Source organism: Metarhizium acridum (assembly GCF_019434415.1).
Source record: "Metarhizium acridum strain ARSEF 324 chromosome Unknown scaffold_587, whole genome shotgun sequence".
Classification (NCBI taxonomy): Eukaryota; Fungi; Ascomycota; class Sordariomycetes; order Hypocreales; family Clavicipitaceae; genus Metarhizium; species Metarhizium acridum.
In genome coordinates this window covers 1,434,600-1,462,139 of record NW_027094049.1, presented here as the reverse complement: position 1 = coordinate 1,462,139, position 27,540 = coordinate 1,434,600, and the positions used below count along the sequence as shown (strand labels likewise).

Below are 27,540 nucleotides of genomic sequence, written 5' to 3'. Positions count from 1 at the left end.
TGGTCACTTGGCTTGCTTCAGAAGTGGGATACAGACCCCCGTTTTGGTGGTCAGTCGAAGCATCAGAAGTTGTGACCTCTTGTTGCTGACCTGCAGAATAACCTGCATCATCTTTAACATGCTGCAAAGATATTTCCGCGCAGGCGTCCATGCAACCGAAAGCTCTTCCAATGTCTAAAGGCAGGATTTGATCCTTGCATTATCGAACGGATCAAATCGATTTCTGGGTTGGTTTGGACCTTGAGGGTTGAACAGAGCCAACGCCGCAGAGAAATTGGCATGCGTTGCCGTAATCAGGCTTCTCCGAAAGCTACCCAAGGCTTTGCGATATTGATCCCCCAGAGACGATATGCTTCTTGCAGCTTCGACCAGAATTTCTTGGGCCTTGTCAACTAGAGTATCATGCTCTGAGCTCGTGGAATCATACCTGGCCGCTTCAGGTCGAAATAGAGAAGAATCTTGGCCGTCTCAAGGAAGATACGACCAGCTGTATTGGGGTCATTGGATCAGAGCGAACCTCTACACGATCCGAGAAGCGGGAACCACTGGCAAGTATGCAGTTCAACGCAGAGGTGCAAAGTATCGCCCATTGTTCTCTCTGCTTTCGCGAAACAATAACTTGTAGCCATGGCTGTTCCCAGATAAAATACTGCTCTAGGAGGTGTGCTTCAAGCTCTCCAGTGACGCTTCTTTGCTCACCCAACATATGGGCCGAAGAGTCCGCAGATGGCGGCAAAGACTCCATGGGCAAGTCCCGAGGCACGTCTTGGGGCAGAATTAGTGATGTCTATAAAGTGATTAGGATAGTCAAAACAAGATCCTACCATGGAGCGGCTTGAAGCCACGTCTACCACTGGCCTGGCCGAAATAACGTGCCTCTCCGTCCTGGTCAAAGCTTTGCGGCTCATCAAGGGCCAGAGTGTTCTCAAACGTATCACAGAGTCCGTCCAGGGCAGCAGTTGAGCCACCGTTAAAGAGGTTATGGTAGCCGGCACAAGATTCTGCTGCATCAGCTGAGCAGTAGAAGCGTGGACATTGATAGAATGCAGCCACAGGACCTGCGATCCGACCTTGCAGGAGGCGCACATGCGACTTTTGGGCGATTCCACGGCCTTCATCGTCGGTGTTGTAGACACATGGTATTTGGCGAGTATTGCATCGAGAGCAAGTTGGCTTTGTGCCGTCACACTGGGTTCCAGCTCGGTAAATTCCTCATACACATTCTGGTACAGCAAGGTGGGTGAAGGGATGAACACCAAGCCCACCTTTACACGACGCCGGCGGCACTCGAGACAGGCCCTGGGCACATACTTGCTCCGTAGCCCAACCTTGCCGGGGCCGGGAGATGAATTCTGATCAGTGTTGGATGAAGGTGTTTCCGAGCTGGCGCCTTGGGTAGTAGGCGCCGGAGACGCCGGACCGGCCATGTTGACGTGGTGGATGTAAGGCGGGTTGCGATAAAGCCAAAGAACGAAGCATCGAGGTATCCTCACAAATGTTGCGATGACTTTCCGCGTGCGCTTTGACTATGCTTCTGGCATCCATGATCCTCGTCCCACCGCGGGGTGGCCGATGCAGCCGGCCCATCCGTAATCTGTTCCTATGCAATCGTGGACCTGCTATTCAAAGCATAGGGTAAATAAATTCCAACCAAGGGTCTGGAAGATTTCCGCCAGGGTTAGGGTTTGTCGTTGGTAAAATACGCAAAAGACTAGCGTAACAAGAAGAACAACATGTTACGTGGGATCACGGTATGCGGGGTTAATTAGATATTCAAATCCTTTAATTTTAAAGCAGTTAAATTAGGAGTTTAGGAGTCCCAGAGACGAAATCGGTTCTGGAGTCATTATGCTGCTGGAGTATGTTTCCTAACTGCTCATAAAGCTTGGATGATGACGAGTCCAGAGTTTATTTATCCCTGTCTACATGACTCGATCCGTCACCACAATGCCATGCGCCGTCTGTATGTACATGGTATATAAAGTGTGGTATATTAGCAGGGTACCCTTGTTATTATCGCCAGTGGAATCAAAGCATTGTTGCTGCATAGCAGACTGACCGGTCCCTCATATATGACTAGAGTCTTATTGTCTGAGTCATGTGCTAGTAAAGTTTACGTCCTGGAGACAATTTCTTGGAAGAGACCCAGCAGCCTGATCCCGCAGCAGTACATGGGTCCTTGGACGTTTGAAGTAAATAATAGCGGCAGCATATAGAAATCCATGCATGCATTAACCTGACATGTTTCAGCAATGGCTGCATTCTGGGTAGAAAGCCGCTGAGATGTAGAAAGTGCGACATGACTTTGAGCTGCTGCACTATCAGTTTTGCTAAACTCATCCAGAAATCGATGGATAGCATTCGGCGACGTACCAAGTTGTAGTAGCAGCCTGGTAATTACCTACCAGTTGACGCTCCTCTGCTGGCTTGGCGCATATCATAGGAAGTCGCTTGATGGTGATCAACATTGAAATTCCAGAACCAATGTAGCCGCAGGGCACCAGACGCTCAATGAGCTGTGCATAATGGCGCATAATGACACGGGTGCCGCACAAGAGATGAGAGGCTCAAAATAGAGACTCCCCTCCAAGGTCCGAGGAATGCAAATATCATTACGAGTCATGATGATCTTAGGGTTTTATATGGACGTGTACCTCATCACGGCGTCAAGTCGTGCATTAATCATCTTGGAAGCTGCACTATACATTTAAACATTCCTGCCATGATGGAAAAACATACAAAGCCATAACAACCCATCTCTTCACCCTGTTGAGAAATGGCTCGCAATACTATTGCATTCTTACAGTCCATACAATGTTGTCCTTCAAAGTGACGCTCACAGCTGCGGCCACAATTATGGCCTTTCAAACTGCAGTTGCAGCGCCCATCACCGGCGGAGAAGATGCCTTTTGGGGAGAATTTCCCGAAGCCGTTGGATTCGCACCCAGTTGCGGTGGCACGCTACTAAACGCAAATACCGTTCTTACAGCTGCTCATTGTGTCCTTAAATCAATAGAGCACTACAAAACGTCAGACCTTTCGAAATCTCGAATTATAGCAGGAGTTCTTGTACGTTTTCCCCATTCAATATGTACACGTATTGTATATTCGTCACGAAACCTTTTGAAATCAAATAAACACAGAAAACTTTAGCTTGAGAGGATAGCCCTAGGTCCTTTCCTCCCCGTCCCCCAGAGCAAGTCCAGTTCTAATCAAGACATCTTAGTCTCCGCAAGACCAGGGACTCGCCACCAAGGCTGGTATAGCGTCCTTCCACATGCACCCCGACTATAATAAGACGGGTATCCGCGAGCACGATGTTGCTATTTTGAAGCTGTCCACAGACGTTGCCGAGGATGACTGGGGGACTATTCGTTATGCCCGATTGCCCCAGGGGCTGTCCGATCCTGCGCCGGGGTCTGAGGTGACTGTAGTCGGTTGGTACGTACCTCAAAAGAAAATAAAAGCTCTTCGTCTACTCCCAAGGTATCATGTGGATTCTAACATTGTAATATAGGGGCTCTCTAGACTCCAAGGGCACCCCGGCTACGCAGTTGCAAAAAGTTGTGATTCCGGTTGTAGATCGCGACGAGTGTCGGAAGACGCTTCGTCTTGTGCCAGACAGTTCCTTTTGCGCCGGCTACAAGAACGGAGGGAAGGATGCTTGTCGTGGAGATAGTGGTGGCCCAACTTACAGCGCAGATGGAACCGTAATCGGGGTTACTTCGTTTGGCCCGAAATGCGGGACTACTTATGGAGCTTATGCTAGAGTAGACATGGATCTCGACTTTATCAGGCAGCATATGTAGGTGTTTACAATCTTGGAACTAGCAAGGTTGAACGACCTAGGGTAGTTGCGTTGTAGAATGCAACGATTCGCTTCTAGGTGCTTATTGCAATGATATTGGTAGACTTTAACGCGTTCCTCCAAATGCATAATCCACAGACTTGTTGACGATCCAAGTCCCTTTGTTATCGGAGCCGTACTCCCATATCCATGACTTTATGCTTTGTCAAAACTAGTATACCACAAAAAGAACGCGCTCTAATTGCCAAGAAACTATAAGCCCTTATACTCCGTGAGCGAAATATAGCCACAGGAGTGTCACAACAGTCCATCCCCATCTCGCCGACCAGCGTGAGCTTCCGGCGGCATAGGCCTCTCCGGTGTTGATGGCGCAGTCTTCGGTCTGTCGCAACCCAGTTGTACGCAGAAGACAGGCTGCGGGTTGGTTCGGCTGCCGAGCCCTTCCCGCCTACGTGGCCGGCAATTTCTTGGACAATCCGAGCGTTACATACACCAGACTCTAGTTGGTCAACTTGATCCCCTTCATTGTAGATTGAAAGCACCATGACCACTATTATAGTTATCGCCGCAGGTGGAAACTAGGTTGTTGGGATTTCCCTCCCCCCGGGAAGCTAAACTGCAAGTACACAATATCACCCTTCGGGCCGCGTCTTCAGCCATCAAGTTCCCCGCCTCGGCAACCCATCAGATACTCCAAATATGGTCCCATGGCTGACCTACGCAGATACACCCCATCACTCAAGAGGTGGCTTATGGAAGAAATACATGTGTGAACCCAGCCTCCTCCTCTCTCTTTAGCTGGTACTCTCCGTTGTGGCAACTGCACCCGAATCGTCTGGCTTGGGGGCGGCCCTGGCTGCGCACGCGTAGGCAACCCTGATTCTGGACTTGGGGTTCGACCTGACGCATTTCGATAAAGCGAGGCCAAACTCCCGATAGTTGGGGAACAGGTTGCGTAGATCCTCGTATTGAGTTTGGGTCTTCTGCCGGGCCTCATCCAACGGCAGGAATGTCTCTTGTATGCATTCCAAGGCGAATTCATCTGTCGTGTTATGGGCATAAAAACAGCCCCCAACAATGATTTTGCATTCTTCTTCATTTGCCCCGTGGTCGACGCAAGTGGGCGTGTGCTTGCTTAGGAATTCAACTGATGATAAAGGGGCCCCTTTATATTCCTCTTCGGCCAACTCGTCCAACTTTGCCTTTATGGCCTTGATCCGCTCTTGCAATGCTTGCCAGTTCTGTAGCCGGATGTTGGATGTTTGAGTCTCCAAATATTCCGTTACTTCGTCATTTAAATCTTTGCTACTGACAGCGCCAACCAGCCCAATAGCCAGGCTCACGAGATAATTATGGTCAGGGTGCTGCTCGATAGGAGGAATGTATGGGTTGACAATTAGTGGAGGCGCAGTATAGCTGAGGATGTACTTATTGTTGCGATAGCTGTAATCCAGATACTTTTATTTTTCGTCCTCGTATAACTTGCCTAGCTTCATGGCTATTAGAAGCCGGAACTTCTTGAGCGTATCGAGATCATCAACAGGCCAGTTTGAATTATCCATGTCCTGTTCTTTGAGACGGCCTTGAAGAAATAATACAACCTGGTGTGTGTGCCGAACCATGACGTAAAACCGGTAAAGTCCTGGTATAACTTCACTTGACGCCTCGGCCATCTCTACTTCAAAGTAGGAAAATGAAGATAGCGAATCTGGCCGAGCATGTGTCATTCCCTTGGACTGCCCGATAATAAAGGCAACATTCAACGCCTGCGGCATCGGTGGGAGGGATTCTGCAAGACGTTCGCCAACCGCCTTCATCTGGGCGCGAGCCTTGGAATAGCGGTCTACCGGCCCCAAACTTTCAGTAGTAATAGCGTCAAAGAATTCCTCCACTGGACTTTGATCGGGATAATTCTCGATAAATTCATCCGAATTGATATGCTCGACAAATTTATCATTTACCGCCTTGGCCAAGTCTGTCAACCGGAACGCGGTACCACGAGTGAATTGGTCCAGAACATCAAAGAGATATTCGCGCTGGCGACGAGCAACCACATCCCACCTATCTTGTTTGATCTTGTTGATGGCCTGTTCGGTTCTGACTTGGAGCTCGTCTAGGTCCAGGTCGGGGTCCAAATTGGTAAAGAGATCTGGCGAGCCGGTCGCATTTAATAAGCCAATTGTCCTAGCGGATTCAGAAAGGACGCTTAAAGTATCAATTGCAAAGGCGCTCTCCATTTTGACAGCGAAATCCTGAGTTGAATCGATATAAGGGTGCGAGTAAATACTCTGGTAAATACGCACGAGTTGCTGGGTCCAAGATTCATCACGCTTTTCTTGGAGCTGCTCAAGGGTTGGTGGTTGCGGAGGACGACGAAAGAAGCTGATGACGGCCCGGACAAAGTGTAATGCGAAACCAAACGGGGCCAAAGGGCCGAAAAGCAGAGCATCAGCGACGCCGCATAAGACGGCATCTACCACGGTGAGATCAAGATTTCTATCATCGCCCTTCTCCAATGCGGCCGCGGTACTCACAGCGCAGCCTACAAAGGGCAGGATGGCCAAGAAGGAAGCGGCCTTGTCCAAAGCAGTCGTGTTCCTCACGAAAGCTTCAACGATGCCTGTAGCCCATAAAGCAGCCGCCGCCGCTCCTCCCGCCAACCCAAGACTGCTGAAGCCCTTTCTGCCAGGGCCATATATCAGTTCTCGGGAAGTAGGCTCGAGCGGCTTGTATCCAAGCTTCTCTCGGACTCGAGTAAACGAATTGACTCCTTTCTTCTCCCACGAAAGGGGTATCTTGGCTACACTTGACGCCGCTGACTCCTCAAACTCCTGCAGAGATACCATCTCCGCTCGTTCGGCCATATTGATTCTCTCCGGGGCCGGTAAGGCGTCCTCATCCGCGGTGATGGGCCCCTCGCTACCTGGGCCCTCGAAAGGCTCACCCTCTTCAAAGTTGAAATCACAGAACAAAAGCTCTTGCCTTTTGACCATTGCTACATGCTCGTCCGGCAGTCGAAAGTCGGCTGAGATTGAGCCGTCGCCAGAAAGCATGGGCAGTGGCCCTCTTGGTTGCCTTGTATTCGGCGCGCCATGAGTCCCACCTGGCCATGCGAGGTAGAGAACCAGAGAGCTAAGAACGACTCGCAACATGTAGAATATTGAGTGAGAGGATTGAGGATAATGAGAGTAATGAGAGAAATGAGAGAGATGGTTCAGAAGAGGTAGAAGCAGCAATGTCAATATCCACGAGGCGAGAAGAAGCTCACTTATATATCCATGTACAAACTGGGTAACTGGCCCTGCGGTCTTAATTGTCAGCTGTATTCAAGATGATTTCGCACTATCTCATACAAACATTCGTCGCGCGACGCTAATAAGCCCACGACCAAGGTCGATTTACAGCCATCAAGCCGACCTCCTTGGTATCTTTGCCAACGCAATCCTTGCCCTGCTTTCATCCTTGAGAGCTCCGCCGCGTGATAACAATGCAGGTCTGAATTAATACCGTACAAAGCTCAGGTCATGTCGCTGTATCAGGCGTACAAGGATTATAGCTAGCCGAGGCAGAGGGTCTAACACGGTGCCATTTCCTTCGCTTCTTGCGGCAAATGCTCGTATAATTTTGAAATTTTTTTGCCCATGTAAATTGAACCTTGGTGACAATACTCGTAAACTCTGTATCAGATCCGCCTACGGAAGAAATGCCATCATTCGACATGGTAGACCTATCCCATCGTGTTAGTCGGTTAACGTAATTTACATATACTACGTCAAATATACAATTCCAGCAGAGACGTCTCCGAATTGACTGTATCTCGCTTGGATTCTGCTTTATCACAAGCTCGGAACTCGCCGCGAATCCCAAATCTGATATTTGCTTTTCCTCGGCAGTACGTAAATCATATGATTGCCCCAATTTTTTGAGCATAAGCGAAGCAACTTATCGTAGTCCGGGAATATACCACTCGGCACATGGGGGAATATTCCACTCGGCATATGGCTCAGGAATATATACCAGATGAGTGCATTGACTTAAAAGAGACGCGAGCAAGATTTTTACAAAGGATATAAACTAGACCCTGAACTCGTGTTGCCATATTATATCCCATAAGTCATGCTTTAATATAGCTTATCCACACCAATATCTGCCTAATTAGACCAACTTAACTCTGGAAAAAAAAATCCACACAAAGACTCGGGGCGTGTAGCCGGAAATCGCCTCATGGGCTCCACCTTTGCGCCAGGTTCAACGTCATAGGACCAGATGTCCCTTGTCCACATAGTGTTTTGATACAACCATATAGACAAGGGTAGGCCACAGACAATATACAACATGGAATAGACACACACCCAATATTGGTATATTCAGCAGACTGAATACTAGGTGGAGTGAATGAATAGTGATTGGGAATCATTATAAATTGGACAGATGAATTAGTTATTGACTTTCTTCCGTCTGACATTTAAACGTCAAGCGCCTAGCTGATCGAAGACGACTTGTTCACCCATCCTTTGACCTTTACGATTGAATCCCGAGATTGAACAGTATCAGGGCCACCATGGCGCACCAGCGATGGGCTCTCTTAGCCCTATCGGTTGTTTTCTACCTTCTCCTTGCAGCTCTCCCCGGAAGCACTGCCCAAGATACAGTGCAGCGCCCTAGGTACATAGGGCAGCTATCGTCTAGCACACTCGAATCAGCTCCTCTGTCATTGCAATTCAAGGAAAGCATCAACTCTGTTGAAGAGCCAGCAAGGTAAATTATCCTAGCAGCCATTCTATGTTGATCATTTCCTCACCACCTGTAACCTAGCGGCCACCTCAACAAGCGACTAGGAGACCGCATAACAAAGGTTGAAACGAAGTATATAGACCTTGCGTTCTACTCTCGCGGTCAGTACCTTGAAGCCAATCCAGACGCAATCGCCAATCGAGATTTCAAATCTTTCCACTGGGCGATTGTTACTCGTTCACGCAACAGCCCCCTTGCGGATGCGTTTGATGCCTCGGACAGCATAAGCGTCCAACAAGGTACAACGGCAGTGTCGAATGAGGTGCAGGAAGGAGGAAGAAGGAATTTCCTCTTCCAATACAAGTATGGTGTAAAGCCTGAGAAGGCCAATAGCCTCTCTGCAAGAGTTAATTTGGGAAAGACAAAAACATCTACAAAGGCAATCACAGAGGCGCTTCAGGAAGTGCCTATACCCAACTGCCAAGAGAGTTGTGTTGATTGGGCCCTTGGCGCCATTACGAAATTGCAGGAAAAAGGAATGCTTCCTACATTCGATGTGGGAGAACTTTCTAGGAAGGCCTTTGACTACTCCTTAAACACGCGAACAGCGCTCAGGCTCATGATAGACAGGGGTGAGACGGAGCGATTTTTCAGAAGAAGGCTCGAAATAGCTCAATACCAAAACGGGGGTATTTGCAAGAAGAGGCCAAAGCTGTAAATTCCGGGGCGGTGTGCTTGTCGTACAGAGCTGGTTAAACTATTCCTGTATCAGATCACCTTGGAGATTATGAGCCGCTTTTATTATTAACTCGTGTTCTTGGCTGCAATGGCCCTTAAAATTTCTACCTGTGTGAGGCTTCTTTACATGCTTGAATTGAGCCGCCGCGAGTCCTGTGCATCCGAGCAGCCGATGTCGCGATGCCCTTTGTCGGCCACGACCAAAAGGAAAACATCAATTATTATCACCGTGACAGACTAGATGTGTGTGTATAAGCTTATAAAGCAATGTCGAATATAACGCTTATTATACAGCTCCTGACAAATACACTCGTTGGTAAATACGAGATCCACTCGCTTAATAGGCCGGCTCAATACGGGAATTCCCGTCATGTATAGCATAAATACGGTAAAGCATTTTTGAAATGATATCGGTCTTGGCACTAGAGACACGATGTCAGGTTCAATCCCAGGCTAGAGCATATCCTTGCTTATATTTCACCTGAGATATTTATGCTACTAGGATACGTGGCTGTTACGTTTACCTAAGATGCTGCTTGCTCCAAAAGTATATAAGTCTCTATCAAGCTTACATCCTTTTCTTCACACACGAAACCCTGCGCGCATTTTATTTTTTTACTCTCACAGCCGTCCACGCAGCCGAAAAACAGTCACTTCAACGCCCAAAATGGTTCGCTTTACAGCTACTATCCTGGCCTGTGAGTGCAAAGACACATCCCCAGTCCCTAAAATACTTGCTAGGTGATACCATTCCTGACCCAATCCATCACGAGCGGCAGTTGCGGCGTTATCCGTGGCCGTCTCTACGAGTGGCAATGCACCCAGCAATGCCGCCACTGAAAACCTCAACCGGCGACAAGAGAATACTGCCGCACAGCCTGGAAACCAGCCCTCGGACGGAAACCGCTTCAAAATGTTGAGGAGAGAGATTTTGGCCCTTCTCCAATCTACTGAACAACTTCTTACACAGGATATCGAGGAGGATGATGAGGAATAATCATGTTCAAACAGCAGAATAAGTCTAGTATCAAATTTATCTTGTCACTGGCTCAACTAGCTTTGTATCTATGCTTTTTCTAGTGCAATAAAAATTTGCGACCCGAGATTGACAGCCTCTTGTCACGTTATGAGACTCGTTCTTGACCAAGCCGTTCATGTTGTCCGTGATTGGTAAGGCATGCTATGCGGGCCGAGCCGCTTTGCTACGGGGCCGTGTGGCTAAGCTGATATCAGCCACAACCGAGGTACTTTGCAAAGTGCCTTTACTTGGGGTCCGCTGAGGAATGCGCTCCCACAGATTAAACTGAAGTTACACGCCCACGTTGATACAATCCTCGCACTCTGTCCCATTACCTAAGCTTGCTCTAGCCGATGGTATTGAATTAATTGGCCTTTTTGCGCCGTGCAGTCTCGGGCGTTTACGTTTTGGGGAGATTCCGGGTCCTCAGGGTCACTGATGATTTCTCAATGTTCGACGCCTCCGAACGCTAGGCCACCTTCTATGGCCACTTTGCTGCACTCCTGTTTGCTTGCCAGGTCCGAGGACTGCTTTGTCTCTGTATCACCGGCGGTGATTCTATAAAAAGGTTTTGGGTCTAAATCACGGCCTTGCATTATAAATAGCTGTTTTTGCACGAGAGTTGAAGAGAGCAATCCGTGAGATATTCCAACGTCAAGCGCCGAATTAGTCTGTTTGGCTGACTCAGCGGAACGGAAGCGTGTTGGCCAGTGCTACTTGACTTCTTGACTCTGCTACTTTTATCTCACACCCTACCAACGTCAACAGTGACGGTCCATCCATCACATCATTATGCCTATACGTCTTTCGTTACACGGCGTCTGTACAGCTTCAAGTCTGAATGAGCGCCCTCTTCGAAAGTAATCAAGCCGATGCTGTGATCCGCGTTGCCGCCTACCATCGTTTGGACTTCAATGTCGCTCTCATCCGATCGCCTTCAAGCGAGCACAACATTATCCGTTCTTCTATCGCTGAGCCTTTTCAGTCGACTGCCGCTGCCAAAATCGGCCTTCTTGAGTGCCTTCCTACGGAGCTTCTCTGGAATGTCTGCGGCAATGAATTTGGTGGCTTTTTGTTTCTCCTCTCTGTCACCCGCTGCTGTTTCAACTGCATCAAATCATCAAGTCGTCTACGCGTAGTCTCGCTCGCAGCCGTCACCAAGAGAGCGGGCGTCTCCCGTCACAAGCTGCAACGTCGCCTGCCAGTGCTGCGCACGCTTCCCGGAACATACACAACGGAGCAACAAACTTGGAAACGGAGAATTTCGGTAGTGTCATGCGAGCAGGCTACTGACGCTCTAAGTATGCTTGGTCTTTCTCGCGACGGCGCAGCATCCCTTGTGTCCCGTGTCGGCGAGATGCGTATAGGGAGGTTCATGGTCTCAATACCGCTACCACTATTCGATCGGGCAACGGCAGAGGCGGAACATGGTGTCTGTTGCAAAGGCTGTCAAATCGCTGTCGAAGAAGAACTCAGTGATGGGTCTGTACACTTGTACAATCGCCGTGACCAGATCTATTCTAGAGAAGGGTACTTGAACCATTTTCCGACATGCCCGCAGTCCATTGGCCTCTGGGAAAGAAGTCAAGGGACAACCGTAGCCGTCGACGAGCCAGAGTTTACGCGGAGACGTGGTTACATGGCCCATTTACACGATTAAACGACGCTCCATATAGCACTACGTATTCGACTATGATTTTGTGGACCCCCAAATATCATGATCTATGGACATGTCATGCTGAAATCGAAACTGCATTGCTAGTATGTTCAGCCTCTCGATTCCCATATTTCGTATGTCTCACTGCAGAAATGACTGATAAGTTCCCAGTGACACATGTCCGTTCACTATGGAGGTTGCGAAGGTCATGATTTACGACTTGCATCAGCCGTCTGAATAGTACTTACATTGACAAAACGACGTCTTTGACCTGGCATATCCTGGCACGTGTTGGCAGTGAGAGTTGGGTGCTTGACGATGCTTGCGGGGGTATTTGCACCAAAATAAAAGACGAGGCGCCGAATGTAGTTGGACTATGGCCAAGACGGAGGAGACGAGCGATATTTGTTCATTGCCCCTTGTTGTAAGTGGTGATGGCATGCGCTTTTATATCCGCGACACCGCTGTCAGGGTCGGCCGCCCATGTCTGCAAACATGGCATATTCTATTCCAGAAGAACCAGGTTGAATACCCGGATCCAGAATGCGACCAACAAAACAACAAAAGCGGGGTTGGAAACCAGCGCGGTCGCCTTTAAAGACCGCTGGTGCGTGAGAATCATCCGTCTTGCAGCTGCATTGTTGTGCGGACTTGTTATCGTTCCACTTGGAGGACAGCATTTGGCGCCCGAGTCCCTGACAGAAAATCAACACTGAACTGATTGGTGCATCAACATCGTATGATGCGTGTCATGTAGGGCATGGGACGCATTGGAGACCAGACTCCCGCCATCAGTTCATCCCAAGCCAGCCAACAGCATCACCACCGGTCAACACCACGTCGTTAGCTACATAGGGATCTTGGGTCCGTGTACTGCCTGAGCTTTTCCCTTTTTTGTTTTCATCTTGCTCGTATTCCACTCAGAAAAGAAGCAACGCAATAACCAACATTTGTTCCAATCATCTTTTCCGTCCCTTCGTGTCCGTCGTCGCATCCAACAACCACCAGCCCACAATGGCGTTTCGCATGCTCTCCATGGATTTTGACACACTCGGCACATCCGACAGCTACTTCCGCATCTTGGCAAACACACTCGTCAAGTATGTCGTCGTTGCCCCCGGAGCCATGGATGCCGAGTCCCTAGACGACATGCCCTTGAACTTTGTGAATATCCTCCCGCCCCTGCCATACGACGATGATAGGTGGACCACGGCGCATATATCTCGCGACTCCGCCAGCGGCGAGCTGGTCTCATCTTTATCGGCCTCGCAGCTCAACGGCGTCACGGATCCCTGGCACCAAACACCATTGATTTTCTCCAGCTTCAGCGCGTTGAAAGTCTCTCCGTCATGACTGAAGAGTGTGCATGGGCCACTCTGGAACCGAATTCTCACATCCAAAACACGACCATGAATGCCGAGATGGCACGGTCTCACTGGGAAGTCCCCTACATTGAGTGCGAAACAAGAATATATTCGCTGCTCGAGGGCTCCGGGATAGCCTCTCGCTTCTTCGGGCACATCCACGAACAGGGGCGCATCATGGGCTTTCTGCTGGAGAAGATGGCCGGACGACATGCAGGCATCGACGACTTGCAGATTTGCCGCGCGGCTCTCGAGCGCCTGCATGGGCTGGGAATATCCCATGGAGATTGCAACCGGTACAACTTTATCATCGGTGCCGACGACAGGGTCACGCTGGTGGACTTTGACGAATGCACAGTCGGCGCGAGCAAAGAGGCCATGCAGGCTGAAATAGACTGGCTCGCCGACCAACTCGAGGAAGAAAGTGCCCGGGGTGGTGGCTTCGTGTCCGTGTTGGACGATGAGGTGTGAGCTGGATTTTCTCGAGAGGGAAATTCAAATGGGAAATAAATGGGTGGAATTGTTGGAAAGAAGACGGCTGCAACAGCAGTGTGTTTGGTTTGGGCCAAGTTGCTGGCTTATTCCATTGGATGAGAACTATACACACTCAACTTATGGTAGATGTGCGAAGACATGGCCTGTTGATCATCTCTACCTCTCCATCTCTACCTCTCCATCTCTACCTCTCCATCTCTACCTCTCCATCTCTACCTCTCCATCTCTACCTCTCCATCTCTACCTCTCCATCTCTACCTCTCCATCTCTACCTCTCCATCTCTGCACAGGTGCTCTTCTCAAGGCAATAAGCAACCAGCTGGATTTTGCATAGAATCTAATTCGGCTTTGCTTTACCGTGGAGCAGTGACAGGAGTATCACCCACCGCCGATGGCTCTTGACGCACTAATAGCCACCCCCGAGTGCTGCTCTTCACAACTGCAAACACTGAGGAAGAGAGCTCCCAGGTTAGCCACAAAAAATAACGTCAGTCGAGTGCTCTCTGCTCTTGACCCGCAGCCAGGGCTCACAGTAGCAAGCGGCCCTGTTCTTGGTTGGTCTGGTGGCTCTAGACTTGCAGCTGAATATACTTTTGCAAAAGACAACTTCCGTCAAGTATGAAGCATGAATAATGGGTGTAGAGGACCCAACCAGAATGGCATATTCATCCATCTTTTCCTAGTCCGTCTGTAGGAGAATCTGCCCCATCAGCATGACCTGCTTCAACGATTTCGCCTTCAACGGCAGCCTGGATGGCAGGTCCAGCTCCTGCTGCGTCTTCGCTCAGCACGTGCTGCGAACCCCCAGTCTCATCGGGTCCGTCCTTGTCGTCTTCTGGCGGGGACATGGCCTCTTTTGACCTTGGGCGGCGGTACTTTTCAGGGTCGTCGACCCTACGGCCTTCATCGTAAACGGGCGGGTTTAACCAATCGACAAAATACGGGCGCGGGCCGTTATCAGCCTCCCCAACCTGTTCATACTCTTCGGCGACCATCTTCTCGACCCTCTTGTTGCATCTATACACATGGTGGACGTTGCTTCTCCGGGAAACCATATAGACTGGCCTGTCAAAGCTTTGGTTCGTCTCGGTCCGGACGTTTTCACTACACTTTTGGAGGAAGAGATCGAAAAGAATATGGGCTTGATTACGGAAGCTTAGCAGCTCCACCATGTTTAGCTGGATGCTGAAACCGGCGGTTTGTTGGCCAAGGTGTTCCAGCATGACGGTGCAGAGTTTCTCGGCGCGCGATGCGGCCCAAGCAATGGCAACAGTCGAGTGCCGTGAATCGCGGTCGTACTTGGTTTTGAGAAGACAGCGTGCGGTGAGGTTTGCGGCCAGTGCGGCGCGAAGTGGTCATCGACCTCGACTTGCAACATGTCGACTGGTCGTATTGCGATACAGCTCCTGGGCGCGGCAATGTATATCAAAGAGGTTCAGTCTGCCTGGTGATTTCAGTGTCGGGGCGGACGAGGAGTGGGAGGAGGGGAGCAGCCAGATTAAGTAATCCCCGCACCACGAGTAAAAGCCCAACGGTAACGGCTGGCACGGGGTCTTGCCCTTTGATGGACCAATGTCTCCCTTCAAGTAAGCGCCAGAACTACCAGTTGACCCTTGTCGACAATGAAGCCTCAGAGCCCAGCCATATAGCCGCCCGCCTTGCCGCTGGCGCACAGACGCTTTCGTACCAGGCTACCCTGGTGATACCCTGTTTCAATAACCCTAACCCTTTTGTACCCCAGCAAGATGGCTACCTCGACGTGAGGTGCCTCTGGATGTGCGAATTCTTATTGCCTCTGACTTTTAAAAAAACATCAATCATATTCTATAAAGTCAAACGGGTTAGCATATTACACGGTAGTCTGTTAGCCTCAAGGTGATGATATGATTAGGAACCCAGTCCACAATTGCGACAAGACAACCAGCAAATTAATTCTTAAATGAGCAAATCCGCATCTGAGAGAGCGAATGCAAATCTAAGTACGGAAATCTAAATCCGAAAAAGAAAACTCAAGTCTAAACATGCAAATTCAACAACCAAACAGAAATCCAATCGACTATCCTTGTGCCTCCTCAAATCTTGTCTGCAGGGCAAAACAGCTACAGGAAATCATCCCCCCCCGCACCGCCGGATTTCAAGACGGACTACCCAGGACAAGTGTGAGCCACGGGCCGTTGACTCTGTAAGCATAACACGCACCTGCTCCAGCTCTACCGTGCCGAATCTGAACCAGGGCTTCTCCATCCCGAATCCGACTTTAGATAGTAGTCCCAGTCATGAAATGTTCTGCAGCCATCGCATTCCGAAAAGTATATCTATTGTGGCATCGTGCGTGCCTCTACTCGTCGCCCGGCGTCTCGGCTTACTCCGGCACACATCCAGCTTTATAAAAGTGCCAGAGCGACTGCGAGGACCAACATATTCGTAGTAATCGTACATTGAGGGAAGTATTACGAGAGACGAGTTGATATAGATTGGAGAATTGAATTTTCGATCGAGATGCTTCATCACAGTGATGCAGTCGATGCTATTGGCGGAGACCCTGCCTTCGATAACGACAGGGGAAGCCTTGCCCGTCTCTGTCTCTCCCTCCCAACCTAGTTCAAACATGTCTGGTTCCCTGCTGCCTAAAAGCCAATGTCGACCCAGCCCGAGACATGTCAAGTTTGCCTCGAGTCTCCGGGCCGAATGTTGGGCAACAACGACATAACGGATCCGCAATATACTGGGGTTAATTGTAGTTGATCAGTTGACTCCAACGCTGCCTCCAACTGTTGGGCCGGCTCACTCGGCCGATAGACTGAGCTGCCAGCAAGGAACATTCAGGCATACAGGTCAGTTGACTCGCATCGACTAATTGCCTCAGGAAGCCAAGTGCTAGCTTTGACTGTTAGTCACTGTTTCCTCAGTAGGCCTCCCCGTCCGTCAGAGGCCGTCCAAATTCATGAAGAGCGGCGCGTGCTGCTCGCTCCATCAAGTGTATTTCTGCCTCCTCTAGTACTTGTAGGATTTGCTGAATAGCAATCATCACAGCTCTATCCATCCATTCGCATCCCGCGATAGCGCCAACTTGAAGCCTCTAGGAACGGAGGCGGTTTCCGGTCCGCGGGTGGTCGTCAAGGCCACAGCTAATAGGTGCTTGTGGAAAGATCTCAACTGGTGATGGGTATATCAAAAAGGTCTGGTTTGGTGATGTCAATGTTGGGGCCGATGATGTGTATAAGGAGCAGAGATCAAAGCATCCACCTGTACCAGGCTCAAGTTGCTCACACCACGAGCGGTTTCACAACCACCAGTTGAAGGTCAATAACAGCTTACTGACTCCCTGGACTCCCGCCCCCTGAGAACCTGAAGAGCAGAACCCGGCCCGAGTAACACCCCACTACCACGGTATGACCGTGCACACCAAAGGCCGGATATTCTGGGCTGGGCCGAAATTCCGGGGGCAGAAAGATCATGTCGCGGTTGTACTTGGTAATACAATTGCCTGTCAGGCCAAAGGCGGCCCTGGCGGGCGGGCGCATTGGCATTGGCGGCATTCGCAACACCATGGGGGATTCAGGCTCGGATGGCGGCCAGGACGCCAACTGTGCTTCCACGGCTCTGCCCAGGGCCGCTTGGCTAATATCGACAGGCCAGGCGCCGTATTCGGTCAACAGCACCAGATGTCTGGATGGTCTGGGTCGATGCGCATCGACCTAAATGGCCAATGGTAAAGATGAGTGGCATCCACTACCAGGCGGCATTGCTGATGCTCCAGGCTCCAAATAGCTACGGTGCCGCCGGACAAGACCGATATCACTCTGCTGCCATCGGCTGAGAACACCACCCCTTTGGGGAGAGTGGGAATGTGGGGATTCGACATGTGCACGACTGGCCTGTTCTCCCCTTCGTTGTTACCGTCGACATTCCATATCAGGACACGCAAATCGGTTCCCGTCGAGGCCAAACGTTTGCCGTCGGGAGAGAAAGCTACGCTCAAATAGGAGCCTCTGTGACCGCACAACTCTCCAGCCACGATCCTGTCTTTGTCTAACGCACCACTCTTCCTGTTGCTGGATTGTGCCGAAGCGGAAATATTCCAGAGGCACACCGTGTCACCGTGCGACGCTGTCCCTATCCACTCCCCATTAGGAGAAACGGCAATGGCCCTGATCCAGTCCTTATCCCCCTGCTCAGAAAGAAGATGATGCTTCGCTTCCATCGTCTGCTCGGCCGATTTGACTTCCCAGACAATGGTCGTAGAGTCTGTAGAGGCGGAAATCAAATGCCTGCTGTCGGGCGAGAACATCATAGCGTCCACGCGGCGACAATGCTTTGACGACAAGGTACACTGCCGGACGCCCGTCTCTCCGTCCCAAAGGCATATGCCGGCACGTGAAGCAGACGCAATCTTTTTTTCCGTCCATGGATATGGCCACAAGCGTCACAGGGTGCTGATTCTCAGTCCCGGCGGCCACGGACTTGGTCAGCAGGGCCGCGCTCGTCGTTTCATTGTCCGCGGCCACATCCCAGATTCGTAGACATCCATATAATCCGCCCTTTACTGCATCGTAGTCCCCATACGCCAGTCGGTTATCATGAGGAGCAAAAGAGACCGACACAGGGACGCGCCCGGGATCGCCCAGAACTCGTTCCGGCTGAGTCTGTCTCTCCCCGCTTTCCCAGTTCCCAGGCGACGCCGATTTCCAGACATTTATAGTTCCGTCATAGCATGCCGTAGCCACTCGAGAGCCATCGGGCGAAAACGAGACGCTGTTGATGACTGCATGTGCTTTACCGCACGCTAACTCTGCTAGCATCTCGCCAGACTTGGGGTTCCAAATACGCACTGTCGGGCCATTCCCGCATGATGCGAGAAATCTCGAGTCGGTTGAAAGGCAAGCGCATCTTTTGGTCTCTCGTACGCAAATAGAGGTAGTTGTAGTGTCCTGTCTCCGTCCGCCATATGCGCGCGGTGCGATGGTTTGCGAAGCGGACAGCCAGTCTGCACACTCCAGATGGTTATCTCTGAAGCTGCACAGGAAGCTAAAGATTCACCATCGGCAGAGAACCTGACACGCCTTATATCGTTGCCCACGTGATTCGTGTCTGACCACACTGCCATCTTTTGAAACCTGCAGAGGTCCCAGACATGCACGGCGTTGCTTATGGCAGCGGCAAGCTTGTCTCCGGAGGGGGTGATGGTGATATCCCAGACATCAAACATGGTAGAGGACTCGCTTTGTTGTGAAGAATCAGGCGCATAGTCTTCTCCCGCCTCGTTCTCCTCGACTCTTTTCAAGCACTTCAACAATCGACCGGTGGAAACGTCCCAGACATTGATGGCTTGTGCCGAATCCAGGAGATTGTCTCATAATTCACAGGGCTCCTGGATGGCTTATCCCCAGGCTTGAAAGAAGTCGGATGCGTCCGGTCGAGCTTCATAAGCAGAGCTTCGAGGCATCGTTGTGCCATTTTCGAACGCCCCGCCAACAACCGCCCTTCTTCCATCAGCCTCCGAAGAACAAAGTCTCTGCCCGAGAGATGCCGGAAACGGAGACAGCCCTCCTGTATTTTCAAGAACGGCTGCAGCATCGTGTCAACAATGATTGACGGGTTGACTTCTGCCGCAAGCTTGATAATGTCAACAAGCTCACTGATGCGAAGCGGCCGCCACGCTATGGCTGCGGTCGAGAGAATATCGTCGCAGTAACTTTTGGCTTCGTCTCCGAGGTGGCCGATAGCTTCAAAGCCCCGCCGATACATAGATTCCACATCTGGCGTGTCTTTGGTCAACGTGTCAAGAATATCCGATTCCGGGGCGTTCCTGTGCGGCGTGGTGCGTGGACGACTTGACAACATCCAAGGCCATATCCAACCATAAGAAGTTGCCAGATGGTACCTCTTGAAGTCTCTGCACGACGGCTTCACGGAGCGTGCCGCTATAGCTTACGGAGTCAGCAGTCGCGGCGACCTTGGAAGCCGCGTGTTCGAGGGCAATTTTGCGAACATGCGGTGTAGCCGAGTTGATAGTTAGATGGAGCTGCATGCTTTTGTCCACAGCGGCCAACGTTGCGTCACAGCTCTCGGTATCGAGAGACAGCATCCACCGAACCTTGTCCGAAAGCTGAATTGTTGTAGAAATCAGAACCAGGATATCTCTGAGTGCCTGCTCATTCGGCGTGACTTCCATAGAGCCCGGTTTGCCCGTGTCCGTGTAACTGGGTGGAGCTGTGAGGTTGACATCTATATCCCCGGAGAGCCGTTCAATTGCGTCGATTACAAAGTATGTCCGGGGAAGTTCAGGATCCTGTATCAGGTTGTAGAGGACCAGGGACATGGCGTAGAAATCCTGTGAGTCGGCAAAGTACTCGCGCCGTGGTGGCGAACACTGTTCCGAGGTGTCGGCTTAATTTCTCGGGATGATTGTGTAGCACCTGATGAATGAGACACTTGACGATGGACAAGGGTCATACTGATTCGGTTCGTCATCCTCGCAGAACACGTAGGCCACGTTCTGGGGACAGTTTGACTCTGCTGCGCCGACATTCTCACCTTGGTCTAACAACCCCTGGACAGCGGAATGGAGAAGCGTACTTTTGCCAGCACCGGGACCGCCGTTTATCCAAAGTACGCGGCCACTGCTTTTGGTACTCCAGTCCACAAATGTCTTGTATTCCTGAGTTTCACATGCCCATTGATAGAGGCCGTCCCGGATTTACAGATTCCAGGGCTGCAAACCCCTCATCGATTGCTCTGCCATTTTCTTCTGGGCGTGCATCATCTTACCAACGTGTAGCTTTGCCAGGAGTTTTTCAAGGTAGGTCGTCTGCTTCATGGCTGATGAATCCGAATCTACTAGTGACCCTGGCTTAAATAATTGGATGATTCCAGCACTGAAAAAGGATCTAAACTGTGGTTCGTTTAAGATAGTGTCAATCTGCCCTTCTCGAGCTCTGATCTCTTGAAGGTATTCCTCGAGCTGACCTAGATCGGGAGGTTGACGCGACTTTTCTTATCTGCTGCTTGAGCCGGCATGCCACATATATCTCACAATGAAGAATGGCCTTGTACAAGCCGATGAGTGCTGCCGCTTTGACTCTTCAGTGGGTTTTCTCTGTCCAAGTCACCATGCTGCAAGACGAGGTCGGACAGCATGAGATACCATTCCATCTTTGATAGAGTGGAAACAATCCCAGATTTGGCGGCAAGGGGCTGCAGAGTAGGATAGAGCAGGCTCTGTACCGTGGTGAGCAATGTATGTCCTATCGACGGAAACGACAGAAGCGGACTGGGGACATACCCGTATAGACATCAAAGAGGCTACCCAGGCCAGAGAGGCGTGGGGGGATTGGTGGGCTGAGACCCGTATGATGTTTTCGAGAGAAGAAATCCTTCTAACATAGGGATTGACACCGACTTCCGCTTTAAAATTGCCATTGTTCTTGTTACATTTGGACTGCAAGGCATCGATACAAAACTTCATCTGTGATTGTCTTATCAAACGATTTGTCTGGTGAATGTTATTGCAACACAGATTAGCCATAAAGGGCCGCGCATGGGTTGAACTCCGTTGATAGTCGGTTGCTAAGTAGTCGGAAAGTAGCACTTCCTATGATTGAAGCAGCGCGGGTTCTTCTTCCTTTAATCTATCGTACGCAGCGTCCCATATCTCCAAAGAATATTCTTCGAAAGACCGCGAAAATGTAGAGACTTCCCGAGGCGTCTTATCCACGGCGGAGAAAGTGAGTTTGGCGGGCGTGGGCGGTGACGGATTTGGGGTAACAAAGGATACGCCGGTCGCCGAATTTGATGCGACGGGCTGCTGCTTCCTCTCCATTTTCGTTCGCGGAAAGATATTGTTGATGGATGTAATTCTTTTGAGCCTCGTCTACTTATTGAGACCAGCGCAGGCAAAAGAGACATCAATAAAGTTTTCGCTGGCCTTGACTTGACCCAGCTATATATATATATATATGGATCTCTTGGGTGGGAATGCAGGAGCCAAAGACAAGGATGGCAAAGAGGACAAAGACAACAGATTTTAACTGAGAAGCTGTTGCTGACAAGGGGCACGCTGCATCGTGACAGAGACTGAACAGTAGGTAACGCCACGAAGTCTATGCCCTCACGTCACACCGCAGGCAACGACATCGTGTCTGTCCAAGCCGTGTACCACTGCCAATGTATCGAGTGCTTACGCGAGGAGTGCTTGATGTTCCGGTATAATAGAGAGATCTTAGGCCTATTGGGCACGAGACTGTCGTTTGTCCGTCTCGGAAACTTAGTCGTCTATGTAAGCCTCGCCACCGTGGATGAGGAGCGCGGCCTGCCCACTTCCGACGCCTGCGTCACCCCTCCTTCTTCTTTTCGTCCGCTTGTTTTCAGTAGCTTTTCATTCCGTTTCAAGGTCGAAGGAGCTCACTTTAGGTAGCATTCAACTGCCTGCTTAGCTTTCGTATCCCCCGACCAACCACACCACCCGGAACAGGTCACTCACCATGACCCCTATCGAAAGGGGTTTCCCAGGTTCGCCGAATAATCAGAATGGCACAAGTCCGTACGACGAAGACGAAATTTGCGAAACCTGGCCAGAGAACTTGGTTTTAGGTCGTTAGGACCTGTTATTGCACCGACAGCAGCAAAGTTTCCAAGGCGGAGCTATCAATAGCAAGCTCAAAGGCGATGAAAGCGGCCAGGTAAGCTACGTAAAGCAAAAGTGCCGACTTTTCCCTTACGGTCAAACGCCTCGCGTGGGTTGGTGGGTGGGAAGAAACAAACGGGATGAAGTCAGCAGGAAACAACACGACCAAATGACGCTGGTCGTCCTGGAGCTCAGCCTTATGACCAAATCCCCCGATAGCAGGGTGACGTTTGCTTTTGCGGAACCGAGTTTCAAGTGCGAAGACGAAGTGAGCGGGATCAACGGCTGAATGGCGTGATATGAGTGATAAAGCAGAACTAGCTCTTGCAGAGCATCACGCCCGAATTCCGGGTCACTTTCCTCCTCGCGAGGATGTCGTCGGAGCACTATCTCATCGTCGGCCTCGAAGCCAGCACCGGCAAGCTCCCATCGATTTGGGAACATTCCAACCATGTCGTTGGTCTGTCTGGCAGCGAGAGCGTCTCATAGCACGCTACGCATCGCGCGGGAAGGAGAAATGTTATGGAGACGGGCGTCATATTGCTCAGTCTATTGACATTGACTGCTCTGGGTGCGCTCATACTAGACCCCAGTAACAGCAAGGATCTGAAGCCAAGCTGGCTGAACCCATGGGGACAACGAGAGGTGCCCGAAATTGCCGATGTCGGGAGCAAGGTGAAGGTGAAGGACTGGAGGTGAAAGCAGCCACACTGCGGATCCAGATCGGGCCGTGCCGAAGTTAGACTTGGCGCCGTCGGTCACGTGCATCGTCACAACCACCCGTTTCAGCCTGACGTGCTCTTGTCGCTTGAAGCACGGGCTGCACGAGACGACGCTCAGGCTATGGGGCAAAACCAGCTCATTCTCATGCTGTAGCAGGCGTCGACTAGGGCTCCCAGCACGGGAGATTGATAGTTCGTGTCTCTACTCCATAACACGTACGACGGTGGAGGACACTCGCACTGGTTTTCTAAAAAGATCCAAAGACTCTCTTGGTTATCCCAACACCCGGGTTTGAGCGGGCCAGGACTGTACACGTCAAGTCAACCTCGTTATGGTGATGCCGGTTCAGAGACACCTCCGAGTCAACTGGTGCCAGCTAGCACGACCGGAATTGCGGAGCACCTCATCATGTACATATAAGGGGTGAGCCAACTAAGAAAATCCCTGTCTTATCACACAAATCTGAGCATCGCTTCAGACTGCAGGTTATTTAGAAATTCCTGGATACGCTTCACCGTTCTGATGATAGACAACGATTGCGATCCCATATCGATTCCTCATCAGGCTGCTCTCAGGCTTTTTTTTCCTTACTTGCGAAGAGATAATCTTGCGTCGTGGTTAGCTGCACCGAAGCAGAATCTCACTATAGTCTAGCGGACATTCCTTATGAAGACTGCAGCTTACCGCCAGGCGAGTATGATACTATATCCGACGAACGGCCGAGGGCGACTAAAGTTTAAATCCAGTCTCTGAAAACAAGATGTGTTTAAACGGTAAAGGGAGGGAAAATATGGCTGGAGATGCACCAACCTTGGTCACTGGATGTCTGCATGTTAAGTCCAAGTGCGATGGCGACGACGAGCACCCCGTCCTCCATCTTGCTTGTTGCTCCGTGCTTGACATCATAAGCGAGCTTTAAATTGGTTGTGGTTATATTTATTGAGAAGCCCGATATAGGCGGAGCAGTTATGAGCCACTGGGCCATGCTCGTCTGCTTCTTCCGACGCTGTTATCCAGCTTGTACAATGACCGTAGAGCCTTGTGCATATCGGTAGACTCCCTTGCATCCGTAAACCACAGGAATTAAAGCTCCCATCCCCCGTCGCACTCTCCTGTAGGAATCTCCATTCACATACATGGCGAGCTAGTGCTAGCACGAAAATGTCACAAATGGGCACTTCACTCGGACTTTTCACAACAGTGTGGACGTGACCACCCAGCTGTGGCTTATTCATGACCGGCGACGTATTACCGAAGCGTATCAAGGCCCAGAATAGCTACCAGCGGAAGTGGACAAAATGACGATGCAAGCTGCTGGCCGCCCAAGAGGGACGACCTTCCAGACGCTCAACAGCCCTTTTTCGGTTGGAGACTTTACTCTCCAGGTATAGTATGCCCCGCTGGCCACACCTCTGCCTGTGAGGCCGCGTCGGTAAAAGACCGGTTTGGGGCGTTCAGTTTCCAATATATCCAGGTGAGACTGCAATGGGGTGCTGGCTAGTGTAGGTGTAATCCATCGTCTCCGAACATGGACGATTTCGCATGACGCAAAACTTTAGACTTGTCCCAATGCCGTGGTGTTAGCGGCTTCAATTGCTCTAGTCATTTTGGCAATATCTGTGCAGCAGTCATTCGTTGTACAAAGTCTCTGATTTTAGCCCCTGGGTCTAGACAAGAAACGATAACTCGCGCCAAGATAAAAGTTACAATATCGGAGTTTAACAATAGTTGAAGTAGTGTGATGCTTTAGATTACTCTACTAGCAAGGGTATTTTAAGATTCAATCAATCTATGTAGTTGATCAACATTGACAAATAGCCGCCTGCAATCACGATTATCAGTAACCGGTGGACTGAAACCCGGTGTTTAAATATTCCCGGTGGGTCAGGTTACTCATCCTTCTTCTAGGTAGGAAATACTATAACTATAGAAGTGATGCTTAATAATACACAATAATTTCCTTCTCCGGACTGGAACTATCTTGGCCTAATTTTTATACGTGCTTTCCCTACAGGTACAGGCGCGGGGGGGATATTCACCCCCTCAACTACTACAACTAGTATTTTTCGCAGAATTGGTCGTATCATTATTTAGGCTTTCTTCACCGTTGGGCCTGTAATTGGTCGACTACCATGCATGATGCTGTATTTGAACATGGCAGACACGAGGGAATGCATCAAGCATTACACATCAACTACCCAATTTTACAGAACTTTGCTCATCGATCTACGAATCGAGCATTTCATCTGATTCATTGAACAACTCCAATTTCACCGGTTTCGACACCCCGCGACGCCTACCTTACTCCGCTGCTAACCACGCTGTCTTTATGCTCCGGCTAATTTGAACAGTCCTCCGACTCCTCTTCTCGCTTCCCCAGAAACCAACTGAGGCGCCTCTAGTCCCAATGTATCACGGGCTTGACCACCTAGCCGAGTCCAGTTAGCGATCCGACGACGGCCAGGGGGTTCCTCTATATTCTCACAATCGACTCACCTTGCCTTTGCGGAGATCACTCATTGCCGTTTCAAAATATTTAACAGAGTAGACCTTGCACAATTTCTCGACGGGGAAATGCCCTTTTTGATGAAGCTCCATCAGCTGCGGGATAAACTACATCCACAGGACCGGTTAGAATGTGAAACCCACACAACGACTTGTGGTGCCAGAGACCAACCTTTTGGGGGTGGGAACCCCCTTCCAGAACTCCAATGTAACTCTTATTCTCCATCAAAAAGGTCTGGGGCTCAATTCTAACAACGCTATCTGGAGGCGGCACCCCAACCGTTGTTGCAGTCCCCCTTGGAGCCAGACATCCGAACAACGATTCAATGACAGGGATGCGGCCGGTGCAATCAATGGCATAGTCGGCGCCGCCATCTGTGATTCGCTTGATGGCGGCTTCCACGCCCTCGTCTGCGTGTTTCGTCGGGTTAACGACATCTGTGGCGCCGAATTCCTTGGCAAACGCGAGCTTCTCATCGACCACGTCCACGGCGATGAGTTGCCGAACCTGGAGGTAGGCGGCGGCCATTAAGGCGGCAATTCCAACGCTTCCCACGCCAAAGATGACGACGGACTGGGTCTTGTCTGGCTTTAGGACGTTGAGCAAGGTGCCGGCGCCGGTCTGGAACCCGCAGCCCAGGGGCGCGTAGTAGGAGAGCGACTCGGGATAAGGGCACTTTACGACGCACCTCTCGGCGACGACGGACATGCGCGCGAAGGAGGACTGGCCGAAACACTGGCTGCTCACGGGCGTCCCGTCGTCGAGCCTGGCCGGCGTGGAGCCGTCCGACACGCGGACCGAGCCCGCGTTGATCGGGGAGTGGATGTGGCAGCAGGACGGGTTGTCTGCGAGACACTGCTTGCACTCGCCGCAGACATTAAAGGACAAAAGGACGTGGTCTCCGATCTGCAGGGTCTTGTCCTTGACGTTGCTGCCGAGCGCTCTGATGATGCCGGCTCCCTCGTGGCCAAAGATGGCGGGATACTTGGGGCCGGGAATCTTGGCATTCTGAAACAGAACATCCTAACTGTCATCAGATGAGGCCCTTATAAAAAGGGGGAAATAAGCATGTATATGCCCACCGTATGACAGATGCCCGAGTACTTCATTTCCACAAGGACCTCGTCGGAGCGGACCTCGTCGAGAATGACGGGCCGCATGACAAAGTCGGCCCCTGGTTTATCAACAACCAGCCCCTCGGTGCGAATATTTGTAGGGGCAGCCATGGCGGAAGACGATGGAGCAGGGATATCGTTGGGAAAAAAGATGTTATTGTGTAGTCGCAAGTCCAGAGACGAAGGCGATAGATGAGGCAGTGAGGCACACTCAAGAACGATCAAGATATTTCGCAGTGGAGCAAGGTAAGATGCAAGAGATGGATTTCAAATGCTGGCCGTTGCCATAACAGGCTCGGAAAGGATTCCGCCGACTTTGTAGCATTCTGTGACGCGGACTGTCGACAGTCGTGTGCGGCATCCGGTGGGATTCTCCTCAAGTGGGGTTTGCAAAGAGTTTTGAACTTTTTCGGTCGTTGGTGAAGCACGATCCCTGGGAGCTGCTGCATCGTCCAGACCCCGGCAAAACCTGGGGTAAGCTTACCCCGAACCAGGATGGGAGACGACCCAGTCAATGGTCATTGTTGCGCCGTGACACACAACTCGCACTTCGCGATAGACATGGCGTCTTTCGTTGGTTGTCCCGGCCCAATCACGAATTGCTCGTTCTCCCGGGACGGAGTCGGAAACGGCTGACAGGATTCCGAGCAGGTCTGTGACTCCGTGATGGCTCGGATGGTGTGTAACCCTTCCAGTGCGACGTGCCCGATGCGACTCCTCATCTCATTGGCGATGCGAATGAAGGGCCGCGTGCAA

General features: G+C 50.8%; 13 protein-coding genes across 13 annotated transcripts; 5 read left to right on the top strand and 8 right to left on the bottom strand.

Moving 5' to 3' along the window:
* Positions 1 to 695: 695 nt before the first annotated feature.
* Positions 696 to 1,427, bottom strand: J3458_022192 (uncharacterized protein; the record flags this gene model as incomplete). Its single annotated transcript, XM_066122991.1, has 1 exon — positions 696 to 1,427. The coding sequence occupies one exon, from the start codon at positions 1,425 to 1,427 to the stop codon at positions 696 to 698; it is 732 nt and encodes a 243-aa protein (XP_065972213.1).
* Positions 1,428 to 2,814: 1,387 nt separating this feature from the next.
* J3458_022191 (uncharacterized protein) lies at positions 2,815 to 3,809 on the top strand (the record flags this gene model as incomplete). Its single annotated transcript, XM_066122990.1, has 3 exons — positions 2,815 to 3,069; positions 3,227 to 3,441; positions 3,518 to 3,809. 3 exons carry the CDS (start codon positions 2,815 to 2,817, stop codon positions 3,807 to 3,809), a joined length of 762 nt encoding a protein of 253 aa, XP_065972212.1.
* A 793-nt stretch (positions 3,810 to 4,602) lies between these two features.
* On the bottom strand, positions 4,603 to 6,861 carry J3458_022190 (uncharacterized protein; the record flags this gene model as incomplete). Its single annotated transcript, XM_066122989.1, has 2 exons — positions 4,603 to 5,224; positions 5,291 to 6,861. The coding sequence occupies 2 exons, from the start codon at positions 6,859 to 6,861 to the stop codon at positions 4,603 to 4,605; spliced, it is 2,193 nt and encodes a 730-aa protein (XP_065972211.1).
* Positions 6,862 to 8,369: 1,508 nt separating this feature from the next.
* On the top strand, positions 8,370 to 9,260 carry J3458_022189 (uncharacterized protein; the record flags this gene model as incomplete). The annotated part of the gene is made up of 2 exons (XM_066122988.1): positions 8,370 to 8,566; positions 8,624 to 9,260. 2 exons carry the CDS (start codon positions 8,370 to 8,372, stop codon positions 9,258 to 9,260), a joined length of 834 nt encoding a protein of 277 aa, XP_065972210.1.
* Positions 9,261 to 9,947: 687 nt separating this feature from the next.
* Positions 9,948 to 10,277, top strand: J3458_022188 (uncharacterized protein; the record flags this gene model as incomplete). The annotated part of the gene is made up of 2 exons (XM_066122987.1): positions 9,948 to 9,978; positions 10,060 to 10,277. 2 exons carry the CDS (start codon positions 9,948 to 9,950, stop codon positions 10,275 to 10,277), a joined length of 249 nt encoding a protein of 82 aa, XP_065972209.1.
* Positions 10,278 to 11,746: 1,469 nt separating this feature from the next.
* On the top strand, positions 11,747 to 13,308 carry J3458_022187 (uncharacterized protein; the record flags this gene model as incomplete). Its single annotated transcript, XM_066122986.1, has 2 exons — positions 11,747 to 12,059; positions 12,127 to 13,308. The coding sequence occupies exon 2, from the start codon at positions 12,970 to 12,972 to the stop codon at positions 13,306 to 13,308; it is 339 nt and encodes a 112-aa protein (XP_065972208.1). The 5' UTR covers positions 11,747 to 12,059; positions 12,127 to 12,969.
* Positions 13,309 to 13,364: 56 nt separating this feature from the next.
* On the top strand, positions 13,365 to 13,790 carry J3458_022186 (uncharacterized protein; the record flags this gene model as incomplete). Its single annotated transcript, XM_066122985.1, has 1 exon — positions 13,365 to 13,790. One exon carries the CDS (start codon positions 13,365 to 13,367, stop codon positions 13,788 to 13,790), a length of 426 nt encoding a protein of 141 aa, XP_065972207.1.
* A 229-nt stretch (positions 13,791 to 14,019) lies between these two features.
* J3458_022185 (uncharacterized protein) lies at positions 14,020 to 15,264 on the bottom strand. Its single transcript, XM_066122984.1, has one exon. It carries the CDS (start codon positions 15,035 to 15,037, stop codon positions 14,480 to 14,482), a length of 558 nt encoding a protein of 185 aa, XP_065972206.1. The 5' UTR covers positions 15,038 to 15,264; the 3' UTR covers positions 14,020 to 14,479.
* Positions 15,265 to 16,088: 824 nt separating this feature from the next.
* J3458_022184 (uncharacterized protein) lies at positions 16,089 to 16,424 on the bottom strand (the record flags this gene model as incomplete). Its single annotated transcript, XM_066122983.1, has 1 exon — positions 16,089 to 16,424. The coding sequence occupies one exon, from the start codon at positions 16,422 to 16,424 to the stop codon at positions 16,089 to 16,091; it is 336 nt and encodes a 111-aa protein (XP_065972205.1).
* A 1,042-nt stretch (positions 16,425 to 17,466) lies between these two features.
* On the bottom strand, positions 17,467 to 18,108 carry J3458_022183 (uncharacterized protein; the record flags this gene model as incomplete). The annotated part of the gene is made up of 1 exon (XM_066122982.1): positions 17,467 to 18,108. The coding sequence occupies one exon, from the start codon at positions 18,106 to 18,108 to the stop codon at positions 17,467 to 17,469; it is 642 nt and encodes a 213-aa protein (XP_065972204.1).
* A 1,469-nt stretch (positions 18,109 to 19,577) lies between these two features.
* On the bottom strand, positions 19,578 to 20,214 carry J3458_022182 (uncharacterized protein). Its single transcript, XM_066122981.1, has one exon. It carries the CDS (start codon positions 20,134 to 20,136, stop codon positions 19,597 to 19,599), a length of 540 nt encoding a protein of 179 aa, XP_065972203.1. The 5' UTR covers positions 20,137 to 20,214; the 3' UTR covers positions 19,578 to 19,596.
* Positions 20,215 to 22,536: 2,322 nt separating this feature from the next.
* Positions 22,537 to 22,893, bottom strand: J3458_022181 (uncharacterized protein; the record flags this gene model as incomplete). The annotated part of the gene is made up of 1 exon (XM_066122980.1): positions 22,537 to 22,893. One exon carries the CDS (start codon positions 22,891 to 22,893, stop codon positions 22,537 to 22,539), a length of 357 nt encoding a protein of 118 aa, XP_065972202.1.
* Positions 22,894 to 25,240: 2,347 nt separating this feature from the next.
* Positions 25,241 to 27,337, bottom strand: J3458_022180 (uncharacterized protein). Its single transcript, XM_066122979.1, has 4 exons — positions 26,752 to 27,337; positions 25,841 to 26,692; positions 25,660 to 25,776; positions 25,241 to 25,591 (listed from the first exon to the last, which is right to left on the bottom strand). Exons 1-4 carry the CDS (start codon positions 26,893 to 26,895, stop codon positions 25,562 to 25,564), a joined length of 1,143 nt encoding a protein of 380 aa, XP_065972201.1. The 5' UTR covers positions 26,896 to 27,337; the 3' UTR covers positions 25,241 to 25,561.
* Between the last annotated feature and the right edge of the window lie 203 nt (positions 27,338 to 27,540).

Coding starts and splice junctions, on each gene's coding strand:
- J3458_022180 (XM_066122979.1), bottom strand. CDS start 26,895: ATGGCTGCCCCTACAAATATTCGCACCGAGGGGCTGGTTGTTGATAAA. Junction 25,777..25,840: donor GGGGTTCCCACCCCCAAAAG/GTTGGTCTCTGG, acceptor CTGTGGATGTAG/TTTATCCCGCAGCTGATGGA. Junction 25,592..25,659: donor GTGATCTCCGCAAAGGCAAG/GTGAGTCGATTG, acceptor GGACTCGGCTAG/GTGGTCAAGCCCGTGATACA.
- J3458_022182 (XM_066122981.1), bottom strand. CDS start 20,136: ATGTCCCTGGTCCTCTACAACCTGATACAGGATCCTGAACTTCCCCGG.
- J3458_022185 (XM_066122984.1), bottom strand. CDS start 15,037: ATGCTGGAACACCTTGGCCAACAAACCGCCGGTTTCAGCATCCAGCTA.